The 13,728-nt window shown below is 43.7% G+C and overlaps 1 protein-coding gene across 1 annotated transcript; it reads right to left on the reverse strand.

Moving 5' to 3' along the window:
* UCMA (upper zone of growth plate and cartilage matrix associated) lies at positions 1-6,457 on the reverse strand. Its single transcript, XM_063309365.1, has 5 exons — positions 6,357-6,457; positions 5,915-5,971; positions 5,671-5,766; positions 1,440-1,520; positions 1-111 (listed from the first exon to the last, which is right to left on the reverse strand). Exons 1-5 carry the CDS (start codon positions 6,412-6,414, stop codon positions 14-16), a joined length of 390 nt encoding a protein of 129 aa, XP_063165435.1. The 5' UTR covers positions 6,415-6,457; the 3' UTR covers positions 1-13.
* Between the last annotated feature and the right edge of the window lie 7,271 nt (positions 6,458-13,728).

A 13,728-nucleotide genomic window follows, 5' to 3' on the forward strand; every position in this document is an offset into this window, starting at 1 on the left:
CTGCAGGTTTGTTCTAGACCATAGGCCAGTCATAAAGACTGGGTGGAGAGAGACCATCATAATGGTCTTCAAGCCACTGCTCAATCTGTTCTCGACTTCTTTCATCCTGCTCTGCAAAATGGAAAAAAAGACATCAAATCATATATATCAGTATATATCAGACACTTGAGATGACATCAGTAGAAAACACCATGCAAATCCTAACTATCAGTCTGGAATATTTTCTCCAAAGGGGGAGGTACATTTGAATTACAGATCCAAACTACCAAATTACCAAACTGAATCCTGGATCCTGTAGGGCAAAAAAATGAGCCAGGGCATTAATTGCTTGGGATACTGGTAGCAAGGAGTTCTTCAGCATCTACAACAGTGTTTCTCTACCTCAGCAACTTTAAGATGAGTGTTAAGTCCATTCATCTTGAAGTTGCTGAGGTTGAGAAACACTGATTTACAGTAAATATCTGGTTAACTTTTTATAAGATGCTTGAGGACCTGTTAAAGCCTATCCTCTGTTTGAAGGTCCTCCTCTTTCGAAGGTTGTCTAGGACATGTCTGGTCTAAAGATCCAGAATCTGAGAAGATGCCATAAAGTTTTCCATCATGGAGACTGCGGACAGAGAAAACCTAGTCTCTATTTTCCCCTTTATGATGAAAAGTATTTCAGTGATTATTTCTGGATTTGTCCATATGCATATAAAATAGCACCTGCAATTTTTATGCAAACACTTGTTGAATCTCATCTTATTTTGGGGTGATCTTTGAGAGGGCTAACTTAAAAATAGCAAGTAAACAGCATCCTTTTAGAAAAGTCTGTATTTATTAGGGCTCTCAAGATTTCAGCTCTGTTCCCTTGCTAGTACATCCAAAATCCTTTCCAAGTTCTTTTCAGAATTCAAGGTCTAATTGTGTTCTTTTCATATGCAGAATGACTTGCAATCTGAGACAAGAAGGAGTTTTTTGTGTATCTTTCAGCAGTATCATGTGGCTCACATTTTAAGAACCATTAAAAAGTAGAAATGTAACTCACATGAAATGGAGACTTCTGAAACGGTATCCAAAAAGTAAAGAAAGATTCCTTTCTTAGCATCACTTTTCTTTCACAAAAGGCCTTCGTTCCCATTCACCACCCACCCCAGCTTAGAATTTAGGCTTCAGCAGTATTTGTGAGGCATTTAAGTTAGGCTTCTCATAACCTGGTACCTTCCTGATATATTAAATTAAAACTCCCATCATCCCCAACTGTCAATGCAGTAGTCAGTGAAAACTGTAGTCTAACACATGTGGAAAGCCCAGCAAATGGGTTGGAAGATGGAAGAAATGTAATGGACCTCCTCTAATTTAAATGTGCTTCTCAGACTCTTGCAGTTCTAGCTGGTGATAGGTCTCCCCAAAGCATCTCAAGATGTTTAACTCTGTGTCCATTCCACTTCTGCTCTTACCATCATGCTCTTCTTCAGTGAAGTTCTCAAATTCATTTCTCTGTTCTTCTTCATCTGCAGTCAGCAGCAAGCGGTTCTTGGCTGTTGGAAAAGGTATATAATATGAGCTAGTGGGCCTGAAGTGAGGAGAAGACATGCCTCTCATTCTTTGTCCATTAACTTACATCTTTTTAAAGACCTCCTTCTCTTTTGCATTTAGCTTCTACATGGTGTCTCTCTTTCTTGAACCAAGAATAGATAGCTTCCCCCAATGGGCTGTGTGGAAGTATCAAAATGCTTTTATATCTTAAAATTATACATATTAGCTAATGCAGCCTGAGTAGATTATCTCAAGATCTTTGAAAAAATGATAGAAGAAATACCTCAATGTACAGCAGTGTTTTTCAACCTTGGCAACTTCTAAGATGTGTGGACTTCAATTCCAGGAAGGGATGGGAGGGCTCTAGAACTATTTGATCTGTGATAACATTTTTTCATCTTTCAATCTGCTTCCAACCCTCCAAAGATCTGGACTGTGTCAAGCTGGTGTGCGAATGGGTTCACTTTGTGTCCAGAAAATTGAAGTTTGTTTAATAAGCAAATACACTTGAAAAATAAATGACCATTTGAACTTTGGGGGGATGTTTTCAGTTTGAAACATTTGGAAATGGCTTGGAAATGGCTGGGCAGTTGAAGTCCATACATCTTTAAGTCGCTAAGGCTGAGAAATACTGGTCTAGAGCCAGTGATCCTGACTGTGCTCACAACTGAACTTGTGCACATCAAAACCCATGCGTCTATATACGGTGGACAACTACCTCATTACAAACACCTAAAGAGCATATCAGGTGATCCTTTTTTTAAAATGCCCCTGCATTTACTTCCCAACCTTGCTCAGCAATGCTAGGAGGTAACTCATACTTGCCCAAGGGGAAATCATTATCCCTGGCATTGTTTGGCACCTGATTTAAGTCTTCCACATTCTAAAATGTTGACCCTGGTACTCCATTTAGATAAGTATGGATTGGTACAATTGACAATTAGCTGTTACCCTGCTACAGTCAACTTCAGAAGGGACACAGTGCCTGGAAAAATTTGGTCCCTTGATGCATCTAATGAGGATGGTGGAGCTGCTGCCAATTCTATCATTCTCTCCATGCATATTTCTTGGTTGGCAGATGCATCAACTCTCTGCGTGGGGACTGCTAATTTCTTCTCTGTTACAAACTTTCTATCCATTTAATTTGAGCTGAAGCTAAGCCTTGGATCCCGTAACAGAGATACAGGTAGTCCTGGACTTACAACCATTCATTTAGTGACTGTTTGAAGTTATGATGGTGTTGAAAAAAGTAACTTATGGCTGATGACAGTCGCAGCATCCCTGCGGTCATGTGATCAAAATTTGGGTGCTTGGCAACCGGCATGTATTTATGACAGTTGTAGTGTCCCAGGGTCATGTGATCGCATTTACAACCTTCCCAGCCAGCTTCTGACAAGCAAAATCAATGGGGGAAGCCAGATTCACTTAACGACCGCAGTGATTCAATTATCAACTGCGGCAAAAATGGTCGTAAAATTGGGGGTGGTCATGGGATGCCTCCCTTAACAACCGCATTGCTTAGCGACTGAAGTTCTGGTCCCAGTTGTGGTCATAAGTCAAGGACTACCTGTACTGAGCACTTAGTGAAAGATTTTCTTGTTTGCCTTGTATTTTGCATGGCATTCCTTGTTTGTTTCTTTGATTTATATCTTACTTTTCATTCAGGAGGTCAAGGGAATGTACTTACAGCATTCCCTTTTTCTATTCCCCCCCACATGAATCCTGTGAGGTAGGTTGGGCTGAGAGAGAGTAACTGGCCCAAAGTCACCCAGGGAGCTTTCACCCAGGATCTCTCCACTCCTTAACAAATACTTTAACCTGTGTACCACATCGCTTGACCTTCTAGCTCTCAGAGAAATAATGTGGGGTTTCCTCACTGTTTATAAAGCTGCATATTTCTTGGAGGCTGACTGAAAATATGCCTACTGAGAAGAGCTCAAAATAATTCAGTGCCTTGAACTTTTGATGCCACACTTGGAGTATTGTGTACAATTCTGGTCCCTGCACCTTGAGAAAAATATTATCAAGCTAAAAAAAGGCATAAAATGGCAACCTTTTAAGGCGGTGTTTTTCAACCTTGGCAACTTTAAGATGTGTGGACTTTATCTCCCAGAATTCCCCAGCCACCATGGCTGGCTGGGGAATTCTGGGAGATGAAGTCCACACATTTTAAAGTTGTCAAGTTTGAAAAACACTGTTTTAACGTGTTGGAGCAGCCCCCCTACAGAGAGAAATTGAAGCAGTTGGCACTCTTGAGTTTGGAATGAAGACAGGCAGGGGGAAATGATAAAAGTATATAAAACTCTGCACTGATCATGTGGAGACCGAGCATTTTTCTCCTTCTCTCCTTCAAGGCCATCCCTTGAAACTAAATGCAGGAACTCAATGAAGGGAGTGGTTTTTACACACACAGTGAAACAGTGGAATTTCCTGCCCAGAATTATGACAAGAGCAGCCCATCTGGGTAGTTTTTAAAAGGAACTGGATGGGTTTGTGGGAGATCAGGTGCTCAGTGGCTACCACTGTTAACAGCTGTTGACTCACTCCTGAATCTTAAGCAGAAGTTCTCCCAAAGTATGTGGCACCCCTAACGCACACAGCGCCACCTCATTCTAAAAAAGATTTGCTAAAAAAGGTTTTAGACTCGACTATAGTTTCAACTGGGAAACTCAAGCTAAATCCAAAAATGCTAGAGAATTCCTGGAAGCTTGGCACTTAGACAAAGCAGCCATCAACTGACACATAGAAGTAAACCACATTTACACACCATTCAAAAGAGACAATAAAAAAGCTAAGAAGGAAACAAAAAGATGCATCCTCTTCAGCGGTCAACAGCCAGATAAGCAGGGATTAACACCAGACAAACAGCCAAGCAGAAAACTATGCCCTCATCAAGGAATTACTACAGAGACAAACAATCAAGCAGACAAACAATCAAGCGGACAACAATGCCCTCATCAAGGAACTACCAAGGAGAAACCCCCACCCCCACCAACACTGGCAGGGCAAGCAACTGTGTATAAACAGGGAGCACACCCCACATGCACCAGCACTGATGATGTTATCTAGTTGGGTAATGAAACATCTGCACGCAAACAACCAAGCTCAGAGAGCACCAAGGACTCCACATTTGCTTTTTTAGAATGATTTCACAAAGAGGGGTGGCACTGACACTCTCTAAGTGTCTAGTGGGAGCCACCCAGAGTTTGGTATAAGATGGGCAGTCATATAAATGTTTTAAATAAATAAATAAGCAAGCCACAGTGGGCACTTCGGCTGCTGAGGCCAGTGCCCACTTGGCCTTCACCTAAAGCCAGCCCCAAGGTCTCTGATACTATTTCTGGGAGATGACAGTGGGACTTACATTTGTCACTGTGGGATCCTGAAAGTTGGATTCAGTGACCTGATCCAGCAGTTTTCCTTGTGCTCTTGATTGATTGATTGATCGGTCGATCATGTGCCATAAAGTTGGTGTCAACTCTTAGCGACCACATAGATAGATTTTTTTCCATGATGATCTGTCCCTAACCTGGTCTTTCTGGTCTTCCAATTGTGTCCCTGTCACCATGGCTGACCATTTAGTGACTTACAAGTAAGTCAGAGCAGATCCCACCATTGCCAACCCTATCATGCCTTGTTCCTCCAGCAGCAGCTTGCTAATCTCTCCCTGTGCATTTGAAGCAGTCAAACAAACACCCCCTTCTTTCAGACATACTGATCTGGCAGATGATGCTAATTCTTCTTCCCATGCAGGATGGCAGCTAATTTAGGAAAGCTACCCCAAACAAGTGAATTCAAAAAATGGAAATAAAATATTATCTTATTGGTGCCTACTGTACACAGTCTTCCTTTGTAACCATTTTGACGGTCACTGTTTTCTTTCTCTGTTCCAGCCCTTTGCAAGAATGGGTACAAACTACAGCCTGTTTATTCTAAAATAGCTCAATTCACAGAAACAAGTGCTCTAAACTATCGTATCCAAGCATTCCCTAATATCCGGGGTAGAAGAGAAGTTGATTCCACTCTGAAACTCTTCAACATCATGCACCAACGGATAACTCTTTTCAGAATCTACTGTACAAGTTAACGAGGTGCCGGGGACGAACGAGGCATCCAACAGCTTTTCCATAAACATCCCACCCGCAGTCTCACCGTTGACTTCATCTGTGAAGCGTGCAGATCTTTTCTCTTGCTTCTTTAAAAAGTTTGAAGCATCCATTTCCTGCACAAAGACCCTTTTCTTCAGATCTGGAACCAGAGGAACAAGTGAATCTGACCACTGGTAAGAAATTGGAACTGGGCTTAAGGCTAAAGAACGTTAAATAATTCCTGTTTTGTTCCTATCTTTCCTCTTTTGCTTTCCCCAAAAGAATTGACATTGTATCTCTTCACTTACTTTCTTCACTTGATTCTTCCCCTGTTGCTTTCACGATAGTATCGCTGCCATCTAGAACTAGGTGAGGAAAAAAATAAAGCATAATTCATTGTTTGTAATTGTGAAAAGAGATAGGATCTCAAAGTCATCACAGATTAACGTTTAAAATTACTACCCCTTCAAGCCCTTCCTAAAGTATATGCTGACTCATCTTCTCAGATACAAGAAACCCTGGATCTTTAGCTTATCTAAAACTCAGGTTAAAAGAAATAGTATTCCTCAGGAAAATGGATCGTAAATATCATTTAGCAGTTGCAAACTGATGTGATCCAAATGTCTACAAGTTTTCCAGTTCCAGAAAACTGGCTGGCTCTGCCATGCATTGCAATAGGACAGGCAATAGCCTAAACTCGAAGAAAACTCAGGTTTTTTATCCTTAAGTCTGGCTGCCAATCATACATACCAATCAGAAGCAAAAAAGTCACGAAGCAGGAATGAAACCACATTTTTCTCCACCTCATTTTTCACTGTTTTTCAGCTGCGTGATAAGGAATATCACGGTGATTTTGGAAGAGACACTGGTTCCAAACAAAAAAAGAAAAATGGACTTCTAACGTTCCTCTAGGAAGCAGCACAGAAATGGGAGATCTTCCGTTTAAAGTGGGAGGGTGAAAAAGTTGGCGCTTGAGTTAGCAACTGCTGGCCACACTGGGCAGGTCCAAGAAGGCACAAAACCACCTGAAGCCTTCATTGATGGATCATACCAATAGCCCATTGCCACATTCACATGGAGAAGCAATATTTTCTAGGCAAATACGCTCTTCAGTTGCAGCTGCTAAAAGAATTGCAGGCAAGCCATGCTGCGATCACATTTGTGCATCAAAGATCTTATTATTAGCTAATGCAATATCATTTTTTTTGGCAGCGGCTAGCTACATAGCCCTGAAAAGCCAGCTATATTTTTATCACCTTCTTCCAATCTTCCCCTGCCGTCATATACAAGCCAAAAACAAAGGAGGTAGGTACATTTTCAGAATAAATTTCCCCTGCAAAATGCAGAAGTAACTTTCAAAGATCGCTAGGCATCCAGTCGTCAAATGGAAGAGAAGGGATTAAGCTGTATTGTCTGGGTCCTGCTGTCAAAAACTGGACATGATAACATAACATTTTGTTTTAATACCCTTCCCCCTGCAGATGTTCCCATATCAGTGTTTCCAACCACAGGTTCAGAAAAATTTGTACAGCCTTTTTTCCCAGCCTTTTCTTCCTTAATGGGTTTTTTTAATAGCACGAAAATAGTTGATCAAAGAAAGGTATTAAGCTTGTGGCTCCTAGCAAGACCATTTGCCAGCTGAATCCCATTACAGTCTTAACATCTATCAGGCTTCCCAAGCTATTCAGGTAAAAAACTCTCCATATAATTGAAAGGGTGTTGGCAGCTGGCAAGTGATGGAATGTAGAGATATGTTGGGAAAGAAACAGTCGCTGTGCTCCTGGCCAAGGAGTTACTAGATCCAGTGAACGAAGAGCTTGAGGTTTAATGATATCTTTGTCCTCTTAATGCTACTACTACAAACTGTACGTGGTGTTTCTCTGAACACTGGATGTTCTTCAGTCACTGAATGTGACTTAAAACCAGGAGTCTGGTAGCACCTTTTCTGCAGCTTTGCAGCTCAGGAAAGCTGATGCCTTTCAATAAAATGTATTAGTTGTAAAAGGTGCTACTAGACCCCTGATGTTTTGCCAGCATAAGCTAACACGGCTCTCCTCCTGTAACAACTATGGCTTAATAATTTTCTTCCAGCAACCAGAAACTGACAGCACATGGATAATTCTTCTGACTAATATTCACTCTTCCGTTTAGCATGGTTGTGACGGTATTTCCCGTGGCCAGTACATGAAAGAATTCTAGAAAGGCTTCTGAATTAAAACTGAACCTCTTTCCATAGCTGTGTCTAAAATTATATTTATGACCTCTGCGCCTAGTGAGCATTTTCTGTCCACTAATGGAGAAATGGCATGTACATTGTTTATTTTTATTTTAAATCAGAAAGGCAGCATAGGGTGTGATTCCTCTCTCACACGCTGGGCTTACAGTGTGGATGTCAGGCGAGGTGGTCACAGCAGGAACTATCAAGCCATTCTTCCAAAGCAGGTGGCAGCACCAACGTGTGAAAGGTCAGAAGCTCTGGGAGAGATTTGGGGCTTCACCCTGTGGGCCTCAGCATTACTACATGGTGGCAGTGTTGACTAAACACCTGGGTTAACCCAGAATATTATTTGTTGTTATTTCATTTTTTATATAGCACAGGAATTAAGAGGCAAGACAAGCAAAAATTTCTGGTGGGTATAGTTTTGTTGCTGGAGCCAAAAAGTCTAAGTATCGGCTCGATCAAGAAGTCAATCCTTTGTCTTCCAAACTGATATGCTAATAGTTACTACGGTAACTAATTGTCAGTAACCTAGATAAAGGTGAATCCTAAACCGCTGATTTTTCAGCAGCTCGATGGTTCCACGGCGGGAGGGGGTCCGGCCACCCAGTTTACTGGGGAGGTTACGTTGCGAATGGGCACACACATCGAACTGATCCAGTTCATAGTTACTCCAGTGGGCAATCCTTTGGTTGTTTTGGGGATCCCCTGGCTAACTGAGCACAACCCGTACGTTAATTGGAAAACCCGTACTCTAACGTTTGAGGATGGTTTCTACCAAGCTCCCGTTGTGGGGAGATCCCTCACTTTGGCTGCGGGGAGGGCTGAAATTGTCGACTCTTGAGCTCCTGCTCCCCCCATGGAGGGACTGCCAGCAAGGTACTCGGACTTTGCTGACGTCTTCGGGGAGGAGGAGGCTGACCAGTTGCCCCCCCATTGCAAGACTGACCGTGCCATTGAACTTCTTCCAGACATTCCCTTGCCCAAGCCAAAGATTTATCCTATGACTAAGAAAGAACTGGAGGCGTTACGGGAGTTCATTGATAAAAGCCTGGCTAGGGGTTTCATTAAACCGGCAAACTCCCTGGTTGGGGCTCCCGTTTTATTCTGTGAGAAAAAGGATGGCACCCTGAGACTGTGTACGGACTATTGTGGGTTAAATTCCACCTCCCTCTCGAACAAGTACCCTCTGCCTCTTGTAAAAGACATGTTAGCTCATTTGTCCACTGGTAGAATTTTTTCCAAGCTTGACCTTCGCGAAGCATACTATCTCATTCGCATTCGGGAGGGGGATGAATGGAAAACGGCTTTTAATTGCCCTTGGGTTTGTTTCAATATAAGGTTCTTCCTTTTGGCCTTGCAGGAGCCCCAGGGGTTTTTATGCAGCTCATTAATGAGGTGTTACATGAACATTTGTTTAAGGGGGTTTTGGTTTATTTGGATGATGTTCTCATCTATACCAAAACTGAGAAGGAGCACGAAAAGCTCCTTACACAGGTTCTCACCAAACTCAGGAGCGCTAAGCTGTATGCTAAGCTTTCTAAATGTGAATTCCATAAGTCTCACTTAGATTACTTGGGCTACAGGGTTTCTGACCAAGGCATTGAAATGGATCCTGTGAAGGTTCAGGCGGTTCTCAACTGGGAGCGCCCACGCACCCGTCGCCAACTTCAAAGTTTTTGGGGGTTCGCTAACTTTTACAGATCCTTTGTCCAGGGGTTCGCGGAGATTGCTCTGCCCCTGATTTGTTGCGCACCAAAGAGGTGGGGGAGACGCGCCAAGTGAAAAACCCAGGGGCCGTGCTCAATTGGACTCCTGCCTGTCAGGCTGCCTTTGATCAGTTAAAACCCCTTTTTACAGCGGAGCCCATTTTATCCCACCCTGACCCTGAGCGGCCTTTTGTTGTTCAGGTTGATGCTTCTGATTTTTCTATTGGAGCTATTTTGTTGCAAAGGGATTCTGCTGGGCTTTTAAAGCCTTATGCCTATCTCTCCCATAAGTTTTCTGAAACGGAGAGGCGCTGGCATGTTTGGGAAAAGGAGGCTTTTGCGGTTAAGTCTGCGTTGGAAGCTTGGCGTCACCTTTTGGAGGGGGCTACCTCCCCTTTTGAGGTTTGGACAGATCACTGCAACCTAGAAGCGCTCTGCACGCCCAGGCGTCTCAGCCCAAAACAGATACGCTGGGCTCAGTTTTTTAGCCATTTTAATTTCCAACTTAAGTTTATCCCAGGCAAGAAGAATTTTTTGGCTGGTGCACTTTCCCGCTTGCCACAGGACACGGAGCCTATCTCCGATGTAATTGGGACTGCGCTCACAGAACCACAATTGGGTTTGGCCACTGTCACCCGGAGCCGCGCTCGGGGGCAGCCCCCTCTCTCCTCGCAAACAGCTCCGGTGCAGCGCTCTCGTGCCCGCAGGCAACTGCAAATGCCTGGTGGGTTGCAGGCAAATTTTGTCTCAGCTTTGAAATCTGATCCCTGGCTTCTTGCTAACTCTGACAAGGTTTCGATTGAGCACGACCTAGCTTGGGTGGGGGGGCGTTTATATGTGCCTGACTCTCAACGAGCTACAATACTTGCCCGTTCTCATGACAGCAAGCAAGCTGGTCATTTTGGTTTCCTCAAATCCCTCCATTTTGTTTGGCGGCAATTTTGATGGCCCTCCTTGAGGAAGGATGTCAAGGCTTATGTCACTTCCTGCCCTGTCTGCGCTATGTCTAAATGACCATCAGGTAAACCCCAGGGGCTTTTGCAGCCTGTGGCTGACCCTTCTCACCCTTGGGAAGAAATCTGGATGGATTTTATTGTTGACTTGCCCCCCAGTCAGAAGAAAACTGTCATTTGGGTGGTCAAATACTATTTTTCAAAGCAAGCCCACTTTGTTCCCTGTGCGTCCATTCCATCGGCGCAACAGCTGGTGAAACTCTTTTTGGTGCATGTCTACCGCCCCCACGGCTGCCCCTCTCGTTTGGTGACCGATAGGGGCACACAGTTTACCTCACGATTTTGGCGGGCTTTTTTGAAACTCATTGCCACCGAATAGGCATTGTCAACCTCTTGGCATCCCCAGACTGACGGATCTCCTGAGGTCCTTAACGCCACCCTGGAGCAATTTCTTCGCTCTTACATCAATTATCACCAGGATGACTGGGTTGATTTGCTCCCTTTTGCTGAGGTCGCTTACAATAACGCAGTGCACCAAAGCACTGGTCAAAACCCCTTTCGGGTTGTTTCTGGCCAGGATTTTGTACCCATCCCTGAGTTTCCCCAACCCCCTGGCCCGGCTGTGGCAGCCTGTGACTGGGGTTATCGGCTTGCTGATTCCTGGCCCGTCATTAAGACCGCTCTCAAAGATGCCCAGGCTTCCTATAAGCTCCATATATGCACACACCAACTTTATTTTAATTTCAAGCTTTTTTGAAACAGACATTATTATTGTGAGTGGTTCATAGGTAGGCAACAAAGGGGTCTGCAAAGAAGTCAAAAAAGGCAAGATGGCACCACAACTGTGTGCTTGAAGCCCCGCCCTCTTTAGGTCTGCCATGATTCACATAAAAAAGGGCAGAACTTTTGATTGCATCGTTGTGGCCACCATCTTGACTTTTTTGACCCCCTCCCTGCAGACACCCCTGGTAGACACGTGATTTTTTTCCCAATTCTTCTTAGCAGAGCATAATGATTTCAACACACAACAGTTACTTTTATTTTCAGCATCAACGTTCAACAGGCCAACTATATTAAAGTCAAGGGGCAGAGCTCCTGTGTATATTACTTCGGAGTGAGAAGGGTTTGCCCATCCAGCTTGCAGAAGATATCTTGAGGGACAATATGCTGCTCATGCATGAAGCCAGGGCAGCCAGCCTATTCACCCCAAAGCAACCCAATAATCCAGTCACAACAATGGAGCCACTGATCCACTGAATTAAATAAATTGGACATCCAAGCCCAAAAATAATGCAAAAGGAGAGAGTTGGAATTCCAGAAAATGCAGTTGACATACTGAGGTTTGGAAGGTGCCGAGAGTGGTTTCTTACAGTGCTGCAATCTGGTTTACAGCCAACACCGAAGATCAGATTCTGAGCAGCTTACAACAGCCCTGCAGTGATGTTCGGCAGCATTAGGTTGTTACAGCTTGAATTGCACTGGAAAAACTACAACAGTGCCTAGAGAATCACTGATGTTCTACCCTCGCAGGTTTGAAAAAGAGCAACTTACAGCAACATGACAGGGTAGTCCCCCATTAATATTAGAGATTTTTTTTTCCTGTCAGAAGCACCTACTTCAAGGTGCTTCTGTGTTGAAAGGATTTGCTGGTGACATCACCACTGCCCAGGGGATGCCCAAGAGGGCTCCTTTCATGTCCATTATTTTCCCACCAAAGTGGTATCTATTCATTGTCAGGGTCAGTCTCGCTTCGCAATAAGGCACAGACTCACTTAATAGGTATTAAGGATTTCCGGTTTATTGGAATGGTAGCTGACAGAACAAAAAACGGGAACGGGGATGTGGTGGTGAGGTGTCCTTTTTATACCCCTCTTGCTGGGTCCCGTGCTCCCCCACCCTCCATTGTCCCCAATCTCCTTGATGGGTTCCTTGACAGCTGTGTGGGTGTTTTCCCGGTTGCTGTCCTCGCCTTCTTGGTTCCGGTGTGTCCTCCGGGGCTCCAGGTGCAGGTTATCGATGCTTATCTGGAGTCCTCCTATTCAGCTGCATATGAGTCCATGGGTGTGGCCGCTTTGGGTGATTAGTTTGAAGGTTGATTTAATCATCTCCTTCCTCTCTTTACTGATGATCATGATCCACGTTGTGAGGCTCTTTGTGCCTTGCAACGGGGTCATGACACATCTACTTGCATTTGCATGCTTTCGAACTGCTAGGTTAGCAGGAGCTGGGACAAGTTGACGGGAGCTCACTCTGTCACGTGGCTCGCACTCTCGGGTTTTGACCTGCCGACCTTAATGCTCCTCTGACTCAGCGTCTTAACCACTGAGCACCACGGCCCCAGTGTTAGAGATCAAAGAGAAATAAAGGTGTTTTGGAATCCCAGATGGAAAACCCCCATATTTCTTAGGCTGCAATAAAAGTAAATCCACAAGGAATTGTGAACTCAGCTCTGCTGACAGATCTTAAGCTGGCACTGCAAAGATGCAATTGAAACATTTGAAAGCAAATTCCATAGATATATTCTGCCAATTTAATGATGCCCAGGGTAAAGCAGAAACTCCATCCTAACTTGAATGAGGAGGCTGCTTCAAACCCCTCCCCCCCGCCACAGGATTCAATAGTAAAGATTTCTTTGAGATCAACTCACTCCTGCTGAGTACTGTGCCTTAATACATTTCCTTGATAAGTCTGTTTTCCATGATTTCAGTCTAGCCTCCACCCTGCTTACCTTAACTTCAGAGGATGTTCAGGATTCTGTGGATCTGAAGAAGAATGACCCAATGTCACACTTTGCTTATTATTGTAAAAAAAGCAAGACTGTTAAAAGTGGGGAAACCATGCTTTGTTCTTTATTATTTTCTTTTTGCATCACAAATATATTAACTGCTTAATGCAAGGTTTTTTCTCCTCAAGGCCTAAATGTCTCCCCTGCAAGAACTAATGCAGAAACTGTGTCTGAAGGAGGAACAAGAAAAAAAAGAGATGAAAAAAATACTTGCACCCTGGGCTATGCAAACAAACCTCTTTCATATCATCTTCTAGCTATTTTCCTTCTAAAGTAACCCCCCCCCACACACACTGTAGCATTCCTGTCAGGGAATCTGCTTGCCAATCATTGCTTGACTTTTCCTGTATCTTTTCCAGTCCATAATATTCTTCTGAAATAAAACAGCTCATTCCAACTCTTGAAAACCAGTAGAACTAGCTGAGTAAAGTAATTTTAGCCTTGATTTAGCTTATTT

The sequence above is a fragment of the Candoia aspera genome, chromosome 7 (assembly GCF_035149785.1).
Source record: "Candoia aspera isolate rCanAsp1 chromosome 7, rCanAsp1.hap2, whole genome shotgun sequence".
Lineage (NCBI taxonomy): Eukaryota > Metazoa > Chordata > Lepidosauria > Squamata > Boidae > Candoia > Candoia aspera.